The 15,409-nt window shown below is 45.3% G+C and overlaps 1 protein-coding gene across 1 annotated transcript in view; it reads left to right on the forward strand.

Annotated features, from left to right (window-relative positions):
* Window positions 1–15,409, forward strand: part of CREB3L2 (cAMP responsive element binding protein 3 like 2) — a 133,092-nt gene that overhangs the window by 72,276 nt on the left and 45,407 nt on the right. Inside the window, exon 2 of the mRNA XM_003134635.5 lies at window positions 3,768–3,984. Within this exon, the coding sequence (XP_003134683.1) occupies window positions 3,768–3,984 (217 nt within the window). The remainder of the gene's footprint in view (window positions 1–3,767; window positions 3,985–15,409) is intronic.

The following is a 15,409-nucleotide window of genomic DNA, read 5'->3' on the forward strand; positions in this document are numbered from 1 at the left end:
TCTGAGGTCAACTCTTGCTTTTGCATTTTACATTCTGTGGCATTTATTTGTCTTTTTGTTTCCTTGATTTTGGTCTGGGAAGGAATTCTATCAAACTCTTGTAGAATATTCACCATCAGGCACCTGGTAAATTTGTCTTTGGAGAGCCACTTACAGACTCAGCTATTTGACTTTAACTTATCAGAGATTCAGGAAACCTGGGCCCTAGTCTTAGTCGTAAGTTGTTCCATTTCTTTCCAGACAAAGTCTGGGCTGTGGACTAGGAGCATTACCTGGGAGCTGATTAGTAATCCTGGGCCCATCTAGACTTATGAATTGGCATCTGTGTCTTAAGATCCCTAGGTGGTTCATAGGCACATAAAAGTGTGAGAAGTACGGGCCTAGATGATAAGCTCAGGGAAGGCAGAGCTTTTTCTGTCTTATTATTTTGAATCCACAGGATCTCTCTAACTTTTAGTACATCGTGGCTGCAATGTCTGTGAATCTTTCTCTGGCCTTGAGCCTATCTGAATTTCTAGAAAATTTGTAAACTTCCAGGGACTTAACTAGAAAGTGCTGTTGGGAGAAGGGTGGTGAGTGGAGATGGGGTCAACCTTCAGTGGATGAAAAACTGAAGTGAACATTAGAATCACATGTGGTTGTGGTGGTGGTGGCGGTTTTAATATGAATGTCTTTGACCTGCTCAGTCAAAAGCTCTGAAGGTGGGTCATAGGATTTGTATGTTTTAAAATTTCCTTTCATCTCCAATCATGTTTATTACCATATCATGTTTAGTAAAAAAAAAAATATGCAGTAAAAGTGTAAATCCTACATGGGAAAAATAAACATCATGTTCAGGGTAGTAGTTATCTTTGAGAGGGAAGAAGGGAGTTGGATGGGAGCTTCATGTTTTATCTTTTAAAAAATAAAGAAAAGGTAAAGGGGAGTTCCCTGGTGGCTCAGCAGTATAAGGATCCCATGTTTTCACTGCTGTGGGTCCAGTCACTGCTGTGGCACAGGTTCAATCCCTGGTCTGGGAACTTTTGCATGCCACAAGCATGGCAAAAAAAAAAAAAAAGTTGTAGTAGCAAATATGGAGAAATAGGATTTAAAAATAAATAAAAGAAATGCATATAGAAGTTCCCATTGTGACTCAGTGGGTTAATAACCCAACTAATATCCGTGAGGATGCAGATTCGATCCCTGGCCTCTAGTTCAGTGGGTTAAGGATCTGGCATTGCTGTGGCTGTGGTGGAGGCCAGCAGCTGCAGCGCTGATTCAACCCCTAGCCTGGGAGCGTCCATGTGCCACAAATGCAGTCCTAAAAAGAAAAAAAAAAAAAGGAATGAGTATATAATTATTCATGGTACTGATCTCTACAATTTTTTGACTGCTTAAAGTATTTCACTGTAAGACAACTAAAACAAAATTCTCCTGGTAATTGTGATGCAGAGAGTTGGCATTTGGGAATTCTGGCCTTAGATGTTCCTAAGGACGCTTCGTTTCTAAATACGTTTGTACGCAGAGAACTCTCTCCCACCCACCATCGATGACCCATGCCTATTAGGATGTGCCCAGGACCTGCGGCTTCCCTGCCTCTGTCCTGATGAGATGCAGCCATTCCTCATGGTTGTGCTCTTGGGGAGACCCCCAAATCAAACTCGGGGGCCTCCTCTCTGTGGTCTGCTTCTGTCCTTTGTTAAAGGACTTGTGCCCCACAGCTAAGCGAGTCTTAGATCTCTAACCTGAGAGTCGCCTCCTCGCCTCCCTTCCCCAAGCTGCCTTCATTTTCATCACACTTTCACTATTTCAGTTCCGTGGTAGGACTTAGTTGCCCTGTGGATCCCAAGAGTTTTCACTGCCTACCCCAAGGATCACCATTTGCAATCAGTTCTCTTGCTGGGCATCTGCTTTCCTAACCGCCTTTCTGTACCAGAAGTGTCCCTGAAGTTTAATCAGTAAGGATGACCGCTGTTGGTCTGTGACTCGGGGAATGTTCGCCAGTTGGAAGTGGCTCTGACAATGGGTGCCAAATGAACTTTTATCTTTTTTTATTTTTATTTTTTTTAGGGCTGCACCCACAGCATAGGGAAGTTCCCAGGCTAGGGATCGATTCGGAGCTGTGGCTGCTGGCCTACATCACAGCCACCGCAACAGCCAGATCTGAGCCGTGTCTGTGATGTACACCACAGCTCACGGCCATGCCAGATCCTTAACCCACTGGGCGAGGCCAGGGATCAAACCCGCATCTTCACGGATACTGGTTGGGTTCATTACCACTGAGCCATGGCAGAAACTCCCTGAACTTTTAAATTGAATCATACTATGATTATTTTTAATATACTCTAAAGCAGTAGTTCTAAACCAAGGATGATCCTCCCTCCCCTTTACCACCCCGGGGACATTTGACAGTGTCTTGAGACAGTTGTGATTTTCACAACTTGGGAGAGCCGCTGGCAGCTGGTGGGTAGAGGCCCGGGATGCTGCTGAATATCCCGCAATGCACAGGACAACCCCATCTCCCATAACAAAGAATTATCCAGCCAAAATGTCAGTAGTGCTGAGATTGAGAAGCCCAGCCCTACAGACCCCCATCCTATGAATGTCCCCATCCCTGAAGAGAGAGTGGGTGGGACTAGGGTGCTATAGGGTGGGACAGTGGAACAAGGGCTGGAGGACTCCCTAGGAGTGTATGTGTAGACCATTTTGGTATCCTTGTCATGGTGTGGTGGGCACTTGGGGGTTGGTGGTGGTAGAGATGGAGATTGAAAAGAGATTAAGGGAGTTCCTGTTGTGGCCCAGTGGTCACAAACCTGACTAGTACCCATGAGGATGCGAGTTTGATCCCTGGCCCCACGCATTGGATTAAGGATCCAGTGTTGCCGTGAGCGGTGTAAGTCACAGACATGGCTGGGACCCCAAGTTGCTGTGGCTGTGACGTAGGAGGGCACCTGCAGCTCCAATGTGACCCTTTGCATGGAAGCTTCCATATATCATGGGTGCAGCCCTAAAGAGACAAAAAAAGAAAACAAAAAGAGATTAAGGACAAACTGCAGAGGAACAAAGTCCAGTTGGTTGGAAGACTGGATGAAGCTGTCTGTGATGCCTTTGAACTTGGCTGTTAGCTATAAATAACACCTTCATGCTTCAAAAATATAGAATAGCTTATTTTAACGTATTCCCAAAGCAAAATGTACGTTTACATTTTGTAGACGGCTCCAGTGATGGCCCCGAGTTGGCCGTGCCATCCTGTTTACCCTTGCCTGCAGTGTGATTTTTGCCGTTTTTATGGTAAAGAGGTGCTGTCTCTTTTCCTACTCCGTGAATCTGGACTGGCCTTGTCACTGGCCTTGACCTGGATGTGGAGGGCGTGATGATGTGTGACTTCTGAAGCCATTCAGCTTTGTTTTTCTCCCTTTGGGGACATTGCTACTATCATGTGGGAACTCCTAGCCCAGTTTTCTCTCTGACAAAAAGGCCCAGGCATCCTGTGTCCCAGCCCATCACAGCCCCCAGCCAACATTCCAGCTCATTGCACCTCCATCAATAAAACGAGATGAAACCCGCTCATCCCCCCAGCCAACCCATGGAGCCAGGAGAAATAGTAAATCGTGGTTATTTGAAGCCACTACACGTTGGGGGTGGTTTGCTCCACAGCATGAGGTGTCTGAGCATTATGGTTAAGTGACTTCATTTGAAGCAGTGGATGACATTTTTTGCCTTAGAATATGGGTGTACGTATCAGATCATGGTTAAGAGAAACTGAGTTCTTCCTCTGTTTCTTGCAGCACTTCTCTGAGCTTCTGGATGAGTTTTCCCAGAACGTCTTGGGCCAGCTCCTGAATGACCCTTTTCTCTCCGAGAAGACCGTCTCCATGGAGGTGGAGCCGTCCCCAACATCCCCGGCACCTCTCATCCAGGCTGAGCACAGCTACTCCCTGTGTGAGGAGCCTCGGGCCCAGTCACCCTTCACCCACGTGACCACCGGGGACAGCTTCAATGACGGTAAACTCATCCAAGGATCGCGTTACGTTATCGTCAGCACCCCCTTCAGCCACATGCCTACAGTGGGAGGCCTGTGCTTGGGCCGCAGGGAAATGCAAAGAGGCACACAATACATTCCTCTATCCCAGACTGTCTGCTTTGAGAATTTGCCAAAACTGAATGATAGGAATTGCTTTCTTTCTTTCTTTTTTTTTTTTTTTTTTGGTCTTTGTCCTTTTAGGGCTACACCCGCAGCATATGGAGGTTCCCAGGCTAGGGGTCTAATTGGAGTTATAGCCACCGGCCTACACCAGAGCCACAGCAATGCCAGATCCAAGCTGCATCTGCAACCTACACCATAGCTCACAGCAACGCCGGATCCTTAACCCACTGAGCGAGGCCAGGGATCAAACTCTCAACCTCCTGGTTCCTAGTTGGATTCGTTTCTGCTGCACCACGACGGGAACTCCAGGAATTGCTTTCTTTGACCCTGTGAACAGGGCAGCAAAACATCCTTTTACAGATCAGGCTGTCCTATATGGTTGGTAATTCCAATACATCCATTGTTTGCAGAGGTCATGCCATTTTTTTTCTGAGAAAGAATTTTTATGACCACTGTTCTCCATAAAAACTTCTTGAGCATCCTCCTTACCCATTTTCAGTGTGTTTCGTTGATCCTGTATCTTGATCTTAGTGAGCATTCCTAGGCTTTCTTTTTTTTTTTTTTTTTTTTATTATTTTCCCACTGTACCTAGGCTTTCTTATTGATTACCAACTTCATGCTCATTATCAACGCCATTGGTATTAGGTGCTTCTTTTAAATTTGTTTTTTTTTTTTGTTTTTTTTTTTTTTTTTGTCTTTTGTCTTTTTTGTTGTCGTTGTTGTTGTTATTGTTGCTATTTCTGGGCCGCTCCCGCGGCATATGGAGGTTCCCAGGCTAGGGGTCGAATCGGAGCTGTAGCCACCGGCCTACGCCAGAGCCACAGCAACGCGGGATCCGAGCCGCGTCTGCAACCTACACCACAGCTCACGGCAACGCCGGATCGTTAACCCACTGAGCAAGGGCAGGGACCGAACCCGCAACCTCATGGTTCCTAGTCGGATTCGTTAACCACTGCGCCACGACGGGAACTCCTAAATTTGTTTTTTATTGAAGTATAGTTGACATACAATGTTTTGCCAATCTCTGCTGTACAGCAAAGCGACTCTGACACACACACACACACACACACACACACATATGCACACATATTCATTTTTTATATTATTTTCCATCCTAATCTATCCCAGGAGATTGGATAGAGTTCCCTGTGCTATGCAGTAGAACCTCATTACTTATCCTTCCTAAATATAATAGTTTGCGTCTATTGCCCCTAACCGCCCCCCCACACCCATCCCTCCCTCCCCCCCCCCCACTGATATTTGCTGAGTCTAGTTTTCCTGGCCTCCGAGGTGTTAGGATGGTTTGACCATTACTCCATAGGCCTTTAATTGGCATAAACTGTAGGTATACTTTTAAAATTTAATGGTCTGTGTTGTCATTTTCCTGGAAGTCTAACCAGCTATTTCAGTATCTTGAGTAATATATTCTCTTTTACTCTTTCTCCCAGGAGGATGGCAGAGGGGGGAATGGTCACGGACTCAGTCTCCTCAGGCTTGACCTGGATGTCCCCCTCCCCCCATACTGCTGTTGATATGGCAGCAGCTTTGGAGCAGCTCCTTACAGAACAGGTTCCCCCCTGCTTCCTCTGGGTTGAAGGCAAATGCCCTATCTGCTTCTCAAATGGGCCGAGAGCCTTGTGAGGAAATCTCTCCTCCCATTGGGTTCTTAGATCTACTGCTGGTTTCTAAAAGAGTCAACTCCGGCATCAGTAAAACTGCACATCCTGGGACAGAAGATGCTGCAGGCTTTTTCTTTCCCTTCTCAGATCCACTCTTCCTTTGAATAGAGGTACACTGACCAGCAGCCCAGGCCATCTGGCCTTATGTCCTCAGTGAGGGGAAGGCCCCAGATCTTTCTTGCCTGGACCCTGCTAGAGCCTTAACTATCATCTCAGATTTTTCCTAACAAGAGGTTAGATGCTGGATGCTTTAGTCCTTCTTCTCTGTGGTTTGTCTACTTTCTCTCCCTCAGATCAGGAGAACAGGGTGAGGGGAAGTCTCCTGGGAAAGAAGGGAGGAAATAGAAGGAAAATAACTTTGAGGATGTGGAGTTACTATGAGAGTAAAATGAGACGATGTGTGTGAAGAACTTAAGACAGCGCCCGCCACGTGGCATTTCAGTGGATCAGTGTCTCCTCCTTCTGTCCTTGCTCCTCCCTCTGCTTCTGTGGTTGTGGAATTGTTGTTGCTTTTCTTCCTGAGCTCCTTCTTTTCCTCTTTCTCCTTTTCTGTTTCTTCTGCTCCTCCACCTTTTTGTCTTTTTCCTCCCCCATCTTGCTTGCCATCTTTCTTCCCCTCAATTTCTTATTAGATCCCTTCCAGGAATGACCTCAGTTCAAATGCAGAAATATGCTTTCTGTTATACATGCTCCCCATTTTATCATTACATGGAGGACAACTCTAGGGAGTCCGCCTTCTTCTGGGTTTTACTTAGATAAATGCATGCAATCCCTGCCTTAGTTTTTTTTTTTTTTTTTTTTTTTTTTTTTTTTTTTTTTTTTTTTTAATTTTTAGAGTGGACTCAAGCACCAGCTGAAAGGGTGAACTAAGTGTCCTTTAAGACTTCTTCCAGTCCTGAGGTTCTGTGTGGATAAAGTTTCTGTTTAAGATTTGTATCTGCCTTTGCTTATGCTTTTCTCCATACTCTCTTTACTGCTTTGCCTATGTCACTCCTACCATTCCTTTGATGCCTCTCTTTCAAGCCCTGCTTCCCTTGTGAAAGTCATTTCTAATACCTCTTGTACTAGTTATCTATTGCTGTGTAACAGATCTCCCAAAATTCATGGCTTAAAACAATTGTAATCATTCATTACCTTTCATGATTTTTGTGGATCAGGAATTCAGGACTGTCTCATTTAGATGGTTCTGGTTGTCGACTGAAAAAAAAGAAAAAGCACAACCTGATAGTTGAGAATTATGTTTTATTTGGCAGACTTTCTGCAGACTTGAGCCCTGAGGCAGCCTCTCAGATGGCCCAGACTGCTCTGCGGAGGTAAGGGAGAAGCCAGCATGGATAGGAGTTTTTGCAAAGAAACATAGGCAGTCAGAACATCAAAAGATCACTGTTAATTAAAGAAAACCAGGGTGTTCCCTTCATGGCTCAGCAGTTAATGAATCCAACTAGAATCCATGAGGATGTGGGTTCAATCCCTGGCCTCACTCACTGGGTTAAGGATCCGATGTTGGCATGAGCTGTGGTGTAGGTCACAGACGCAGCTTGGATTCCATGTTGCTTTGCTGTGGCTATGGTGCAGGCTAGCAGCTGTGGCTCCGATTCAACCCCTAGCCAGGGAACCTCCATGTGCCATGGGTGTGGCCCTAAAATAGAGAAAGAAAGAAGAAAGAAAGAAAGAAAGAAAGAAAGAAAGAAAGAAAGAAAGAAAGAAAGAAAGAAGAAGAGAAGAGAAGAGAAGAGAAGAGAAGAGAAGAGAAAAGAAAAGAAAAGAAAAGAAAAGAAAAGAAAAGAAAAGAAAAGAAAAAGAAAAGAAAAGGAAAGGAAAGAAATCCAGACATCTCAAACTGATGAATTTAGAGCTTTTCTAGGTTTGGGAAGATGCAACAGTCTGGGCTCATTGAAGTCCTTCCTTTGATGTGCCCCTTAACAGTCTAGGGCCAGTATCCTGATCTTTCCCATCCCGAATCCCCTCAGTGCACCACTGGGGGTGGCTGCAGCGGCTGACTGCTTGGTGGCGGGCAGTCTATTTGTCTCCATCCTGGGCTTCCTCGGGGCTCACCATCCGGGGTGGCTGTAGTGTCAATATCCTTTGTTTGCTGATATGGCAGGCGAAATGCATTGTGCATGTGATTCAGGCTCTCTCATGAGGTTGAAATCGGACGTCGGCTGAGGCTACAGTTATCTGAAGACTTTTCCTGGATCAGAAGATCTACTTCTGTGCTGGCAAGTTGATGCTGGTGAATTGGTTCTTCTCCACGTGGGCCACTCCATGGGGCTGCTTGAGGATCACTGTAGCATGGCAGCTGCTTTCCAAAGTGGGAGGGAACCAAGAGGCCAAGGCAGGAGCTGAGAAACTTTTTCTGACCCAGCTCTGCAAGTTCCTCTGTCCCTCACTTAGGGGAGTCTTGCGTCCTTGTATCTGGGGACCATACAAAGATGGGAACGTCAGAAAAACAAGATCTCTAGGAAGATGTCTTGGAAGCAGACCATCACACCCCTCTTTACAGTGATGTCTGTAAAGCGGCTTCTTCCGTGTCTGAACTCCTTCATCACATACTATCAATGCCTTACGGTATAGCCATTCACTCCCTTAGAGGCTCTCGAGTTGTTAAACAAGGTCCAGAAGACTGAATGAAGCATACTAGTCAGGTTCCTTAGTGCTGAGCCATAACGGGAACTCCTATTTTTCTGTTTTTTCTTATTGTCTATTTCTCCCACCCCCACCCTACATCCTATAAACTCCATGAAGCAGAGATCCTTATAAATCATGTTCAGCGCTTAAAAGAGTCCCTAGTAGATTAAGCGCAAGATAGGTGCTCAGTAAATAGCTATGTAATGTATTTTTTAAATATATTCCTCACCTTCGGTGATGCATCATGGGAGACACCTGCTCTGCTCTCCCATGCTTTGCTCCATCACTGTGCAGACACACTGAGATGCAGGTGTTTGATCAGGTTGCTCTTCCTGGCTTATAGCAATTGTCTTGTACAGTATCAAGCAGAGTGCTGATTAGAGATAAGTGTTTTATAAATGCTTTGTGATTCATTTAAAAAATATATTCCTTAGCTATTTACTGAGTACCTACCTGTGCTTAATCTACCAGGGACTCTTCTAAGCATTGAACATAATTTATAAAGATCTCTACTTTGTGGGGTTTATAGGATGTGGGTGGTAGTGGGGAATAGAAAATAAGAAAAATATTTAAGTTCCCCTTTGTGGCTCGGCGGTAATGAATCCAACTAGTATCCATGAGGATGCGGGTTCAGTCTGTGGCCCTGCTCAGGAGGTTAAGGATCCGACCTTGCTGTGAACTGTGGCATAGGTCACAGATTTGGCTCTGATTCCCTGTTGCTGTAGCTGGAGTGTAGGCCAGCAGCTGCAGCTCTGATTTGACCCCTAGCCTGGGAACTTCCATATGCCACAGGTGTGTCCCTAAAAATAAAAGTAATAAAATAAAACTAAAGAAGTTAGATATATAGTGATCAATGTTATACAGAAAAATAAATCAGAAACAAGAATAGGAGGTATTGGGGGGAAGGGAGTGTGTCAGTCCATTCAAATTGCCACAGCAAAATACCACAGACTGGGTGGCTTATAAACAGAAATCTGTTGCTCACAGCTCTGGAGTTTGGAAGTCTGAGCTCAGGGTGCCCGCGTGGTTGGGGGTGAGCCTCTCTGGTTGCACACTTCTGTGTCCTCACGTGGCAGAAGGTGCTGGGGAGCCCTCTGGGGTCTCTTTTATAATTGCACTAATTTCATGACAGAGGGCTTCACCCTCATGACCTGATTACCTGCCAAAGGCTCAGCCTCCTATTACCATCACTTTGGGCATTAGGATTTCAACATATGAATTTGGGGAAGACCAAACATTCAAACCATAGCAGCAGGCAAGTTGAGCTGTTAAAGAGGATAGACAGGGAAGGCGTCTTTTTGGAAGGTGACTTTTGAGTGAATATCAGCAGATGAGAAAAAGAAGTAGGTGTGTGTTTCAGGAAGAGGCTTCTAGGCAGAGGAAACAGTAGGTGCAAAGGCCCTGTGTCAGGGGTGTGAAGACACTGTAGCAACACTTGCACTGTATTCAGACACTTATCATCTGTGGAGTCAGTCACCTGCTCAGCAGCCTTGGTTCTAGAATACCCAGGTGAGGGTTGGCCTAAACAATGTGGGCAACTTTTCCCTTCAATTCTGTCTGTTTGTCCAACACCTACTATGTGTCAAGCACTGCCCTCGATACGTGTGAGATATTTTTAAAACTTAGACATGGCCTCAGAGTGTAGTGGAAATGTCATGTGCCCCAATACTTCATCAGACCGAAGATGGGCAGTGTCCCAAGAGGAAATGAAACTGCAGAAGCTCAGAAGAGAGAGCGTATATCCAGTGCCGAGCACAGGAAAAGTTACAGGAAAGAGGCAGAATTTCATTTGGGCACTGAAGCGAGTAGAGTTGAATCAGTGGTGATGGTTGGAGGGAAGCATATAGTGGGTAGAGGGCTGGGACATGGATTCTAAAACAAGATCCCAAGTGAAATGATTGCAAATAAGCAGCTCTCCAAAAGTTCAGGGTACCTTCTCTTGGTAATGCTACTTCTTCGCTTTATTATTATTATTATTATTATTGTTATTATTTTGTCTTTTTGCCTTTTCTAGGGCTGCTCCTGCCGCATATGAAGGTTCCCAGGCTAGGGGTCTAATTGGAGCTGTAGGTGCTGGTCTACGCCACAGCCACAGCAACGCGGGATCCAAGCTGCCACCTATACCACAGTTCATGGCAACACTGGGTCCTTAACCCACTGAGCAAGGCCGGGGATCGAACCCTCAACCTCATGGTTCCTAGTTGGATTCATTAACCACTGAGCCACGACAGGGAACTCCCCTACTTCTTTGCTGTTTAATGCTAATCGGTGTATAAACGCAACATAAAGGAACTTGTAGACACCATCTATGGTAATGGCTTAGTGGGGGGAGGAATAATCAGTCATTCTTTTCTAGGAAGGCTTTCCATATCCTTAGACCAAAGCACACACCATTCTGTTCTCCCATCTGACCCCCTGTTTAGAGGTCCGTACTGCTGTGGACAAAGAATTTATTTATTTATTTGTCTTTTTAGGGCTGCACCTGTGGCATATGGAGGTTCTCAGGCTAGGGGTTGAATCAAAGCTATAGCTGCAGCCTATGCCACAGCCACAGCAATGCCAAATGTGAGCTGCGTCTGTGACCTACACCACAGCTCATAGCAATGCCAGATCCTTAACCCACTGAGTGAGGCCAAGGATTGAACCGAGTTCTCATGGATCCTAGTCTGGTTCGTTAACCACTGAGCCAGACGGGGTCTCAAGGACAAAGAATTTCATTTGCCATATCAGGAACCGAAAGATGTTGTGGCCCTCAAGCTGCACACCCTGAGGGGATTCAGGATGGGAAAAGCAGGATGCTGGCCATAGATAGTTAAGGTGCTTATCAAGGGGAAGATTTCAGTGAGCTCAAACTCTTGCATCTTCCCATAACTTGAAAAGGACTGCATTCATCAACTTGAGATGTCTGGTTTTCTTTAATTAAAGTCATCTTTTGAGGTTCTGACCACTCAGTTTTTGTTGCAAAAACTCCTATATATCCTTCCTGCCCGCCACCTCTTCAGAGCAGATCTTCAGAGCGGAGAGGCAGCCCCTGGGACTTAAGTCCTCAGGAAGTCTGCCGAATAAAAGAGAACTCTCAACTTTTAAGCTGTGCATTTGTTTAAGTCAACATTGCAATAGTCCAGGCTTGTAATTTGCTGGGAATAGGTGCAGTGGGTCAGATATAGTTGGCAAAGAGTTTGGGATCCACAGTTCATCTTCGTTAAGTACCAATTTTCCTCTGAGTAAAAGCTTCCAGTGCCAGCCAAGGCACTTACAGAAGTAGGTGATAACAAACATGGGTAGTAACTGTTGGGATGTGAAAGCACAGCTGGGCAGTGTGCGTGAGTGGAGGGCGAACTTGCCCAGGAAAGCTTTGTCTAGGGTCTGGCCTCAGTTGTTTTTCAGAATTTTCTGTGGATAGGCAAACGTTTGAGAACAGAATTATCTGATCCCTTTTACCCCCATATTGCATCCGCTTTAAGGGAGGATTAATTCGCCAAGATCCCTGTGGAGTCGGTGCTCTGATAAGCAGATTGCCTCCCTGATTGAGAAGGATGATCATTCTTTAGGTGAATAAGCAGAATTTAAATATTGCGGTTTGGAGGGATACACAATCTTGAGGGCATTGGCCTGCGGTGGCCCCCCTTTGCCTGACAAAGCAATTCTCTTCTGCAAAAATTTTAAAAATTGTTGTTGGCATTGGATTTAGTATTCTTCATCTTTTGCATTGTGAAAACAGCTTCAGCAAAGCTAGGAATCTTTGTTTCTATAGATGGATAGTATTTTGTTATACATCGGAAAGCCACTGATTCCAGTCTTCCTGTACAGTTTTCTGAGATTAAATGCAGTTCTTCTGTAACTGCTTCCCAGCCTGAAAACAAAGTGATAAGATAAACAGTTCAAGCAGAGATTCTCTCTCTCAGTTTATTAGGATTTTTCTTTTTCTTTCTCTCCCTTTTTCCTCTCCTCTTCTCTCTCCCATCGTCACCCTTCTTTCTTTCCCTTTTTACTTCCTGTTGTCTCCCTGCTAGCTTTTTTTTTTTTAGGACCACACCCACAGCATATGGAAGTTCCCAGGCTAGGGGTCGAATTGGAGCTACAGCTGCTGGCCCACTCCACATCCACAGCAACACCTACACCACAGCTCATGGCAATGCCAGATCCCTAACCTGCTGACTGAGGCCAGGGTTTGAACCCACAACTTCTTGGTCACTGGTCGGATTCGTTTCCACTGCGCCACAATGGGAACTCCTCCTTGCTAACTCTTTCTTTTCCCTCTTCCTCCTACCTTGAACTCTAGGCCAACTATATGGGGCAAATGTAGGTTTTATCCTGTTACTCTATCATGCTCTTCAGATGGACTCTAGACCTTTAAAATTGTATTCAAAATTTTGGGCTGTCAACATTGGTCGGTTTTCTGCTAAGAACATTTATAACTTTTTAAAGATCCTCAAAGGAGTCTGTGACCATAAAAAGGTTGAGATACACTGGTCTAAGATCACATAGGAGTCATCTATCCTCAGGGCTGTATTTGACCTTAGCTCTGAAACTCTTGAGCTAAAGAACTTCACGTAGTTCGGCAACCACAGGAGCAGTCCCAGGAATGTGGGCTCGGCCTTCAAAACCACCAGAAAGACATCCTACAGCCAGCTTGTTCATTTCTCCCCATGATTAAGGCTGCTAAGCAGGTTATTCTTTTCTTTAAAAAACAAACAAACAAAAAACAATGAAGAGGTTTGAAGAGATAAGCAGAATCATCCATGCAGAATGTTTGTGGACATTTTATGCTTTGATTGAGAAATAAAAAGCTTATATTTGAATGACCAAGTTTTGCACTCGCCGCCTGGAAGTTATCTATGAGTTACTCTAATTTGGTCGTGTTCCTTTGAAAGAAAATCAAAATGCTAGGTATTCATTTGCTTTGTTCCTTAATTTCAGTCTTCTTCCTAAACAAGAAAATTAGTGCTGGACAAAGGTTGTTCAGAGAGAACTAGACACAGCCTCTCTCCTCCAAGATGATATCAAGAACCAAGTTAGAAAATACGTAAAATGCCAACAGACTCAGCATAAAATATACTAATACAGGACTGATCTCTTGGCGCCAGGGTGGAATAAAGGCCTATCACTGTGGCTCTTCTGGGTCTATGGAGGGTGGGGCCAGAACCTAAATAATAATCATCTTCCTTCTGGTTTGCCTGGTTAGACTTCTAGAGCTAGCAGGGCAAGGGGTGGCTGGGGACGCTGGCTTACTGTGGATCCCTAAATTATGGCACTTCACAGGTAGGAGGGACAACAAGAGTCTGCAAGCGAAAGATGAGCAGATGCTGCTGGTATGAGGTAGCTAAGCGGAAGTCACAGACTCCAGTGTTTGATGGGGAACAGGACCTCAGGAAAGTGGGAGGGTGTTTTAAGGGAGACTCGAAGAAGAAAAAGATGTCTCATGGCTGACGATGCCAGAGCAGGGAAGGTATGCATGGATATGGCGATGCAGGGAGAAGTGGGAAGGTATCTACCATCCATGACAAAGGGAAAATGGATTTCTTTTTTCTGTCTTTTTAAGGCCACACCCGCGGCATAGGGAGGTTCCCAGGCTAGGAGTCCAATCGGAGCTGCAGCTGCCAGCTTACACCACAGCCACAGCAACTGGGGATCCGAGTCACATCTGCAACCTACACAATGGCAATGCCAGATGCTTAACCCACTGAACGAGGCCAGGGATGGAACCCACATCTTCATGGATACTAGTTGGGTTTGTTAACAGCTGAACCATGACGGGGACTCTGAAAATGGAATTTGAAAGGATTAGAGGAGATGTAGAGCAGAGTTGGCACACACACCATCGGGCGGAAATGCGTCGGGGTGACTTAGGTCTCCTGTGTGCAGTGATAGAAAAGGCATCTTGATGTTGAAATGTTCCAAGGCCTGGGAAAGAAAGTCACAGAGAGATGATAAACGGCTGTATCTTCATCACATTTGATTAGAGCTCCTGACAAGAGCGTGGTCAGCGCTGTCTTAGAGGGCTAGATTCCAGGAGAAAAAAAGGCAGCTGTGTCCATCATCTTCCTACAGAGAGTAACTGGGTCCCCTGACATGGATGGGCCCCAGGAAGACCCTGATTTAGTTGGGGTGGACAAGCCGAGGAACTGTCTTCCTGTCGAGTCTGAAGCCTGAGCTTGGGGGGGGGGGGTGTGTGTGCTTTTTTGCCGCTCATCATTCTTTCAAGATTATCTTCTATTTTCTTTTTTTAATAGGTAAAGAAAACAATGATGCTTTCTCCCCTTTTAAAGTGAAATAATGACTTCTTTGTTTGCCTGGCCATTGCAGTGCTACAACAGTATAAGAAAGCACTGTTGGAGTTCCCGTCGTGGCTCAGTGGTTAACGAATCCGACTAGGAACCATGAGGTTGTGGGTTCGATCCCTGGCCTTGCTCAGTGAGTTAAGGATCTGGCTTTGCCACGAGCTGTGGTGTAGGTCGCAGGTGCAGCTCAGATCCCACGTTGCTGTGGCTGTGGCGTAGGCCGACGGCTCCAGCTCCGATTCAACCCCTAGCCTGCGAACCTCCATATGCCGCTGGTGTGGCCCTAGGAAAGGCAAAAAGACAAAAAAAAAAGAAGAAAAGAAAGCAATGTTTATGGCTATCTTGCATTGGATTTACTCTACATATTCATGAGTAAGAGTCATAATATTGATGAAGAAAAAAAGTGAGAGGTTTTTTTGCGTGTGCCTACTAAGTAAATCTTTTGAAATCAGGCTTCTGCTCCTTGGATATTGATTTAATGCATACTCTAAACACAGTATCCTACAGGAGGACCTGAGATGCCAGATGTAGAATATGGACAGAGCACAACGATTCACCTCTGGAGTCAGTTTGCCTGAATTGGAATCTGGGCTCTGCCACTTACTAATGGTGTGATCTTGGGCAAGTGGCTCGACTCTTGGGTTTCTTTCCCGATCTTCAAAATGGGACACAATACTACTACTTAACCCTATCCT

Source organism: Sus scrofa, chromosome 18, assembly GCF_054392235.1.
Source record: "Sus scrofa isolate SSC_HxYL_T2T_F1_AM1 chromosome 18, Sscrofa_HxYL_maternal_Yorkshire_Landrace_v2.0, whole genome shotgun sequence".
Lineage (NCBI taxonomy): Eukaryota > Metazoa > Chordata > Mammalia > Artiodactyla > Suidae > Sus > Sus scrofa.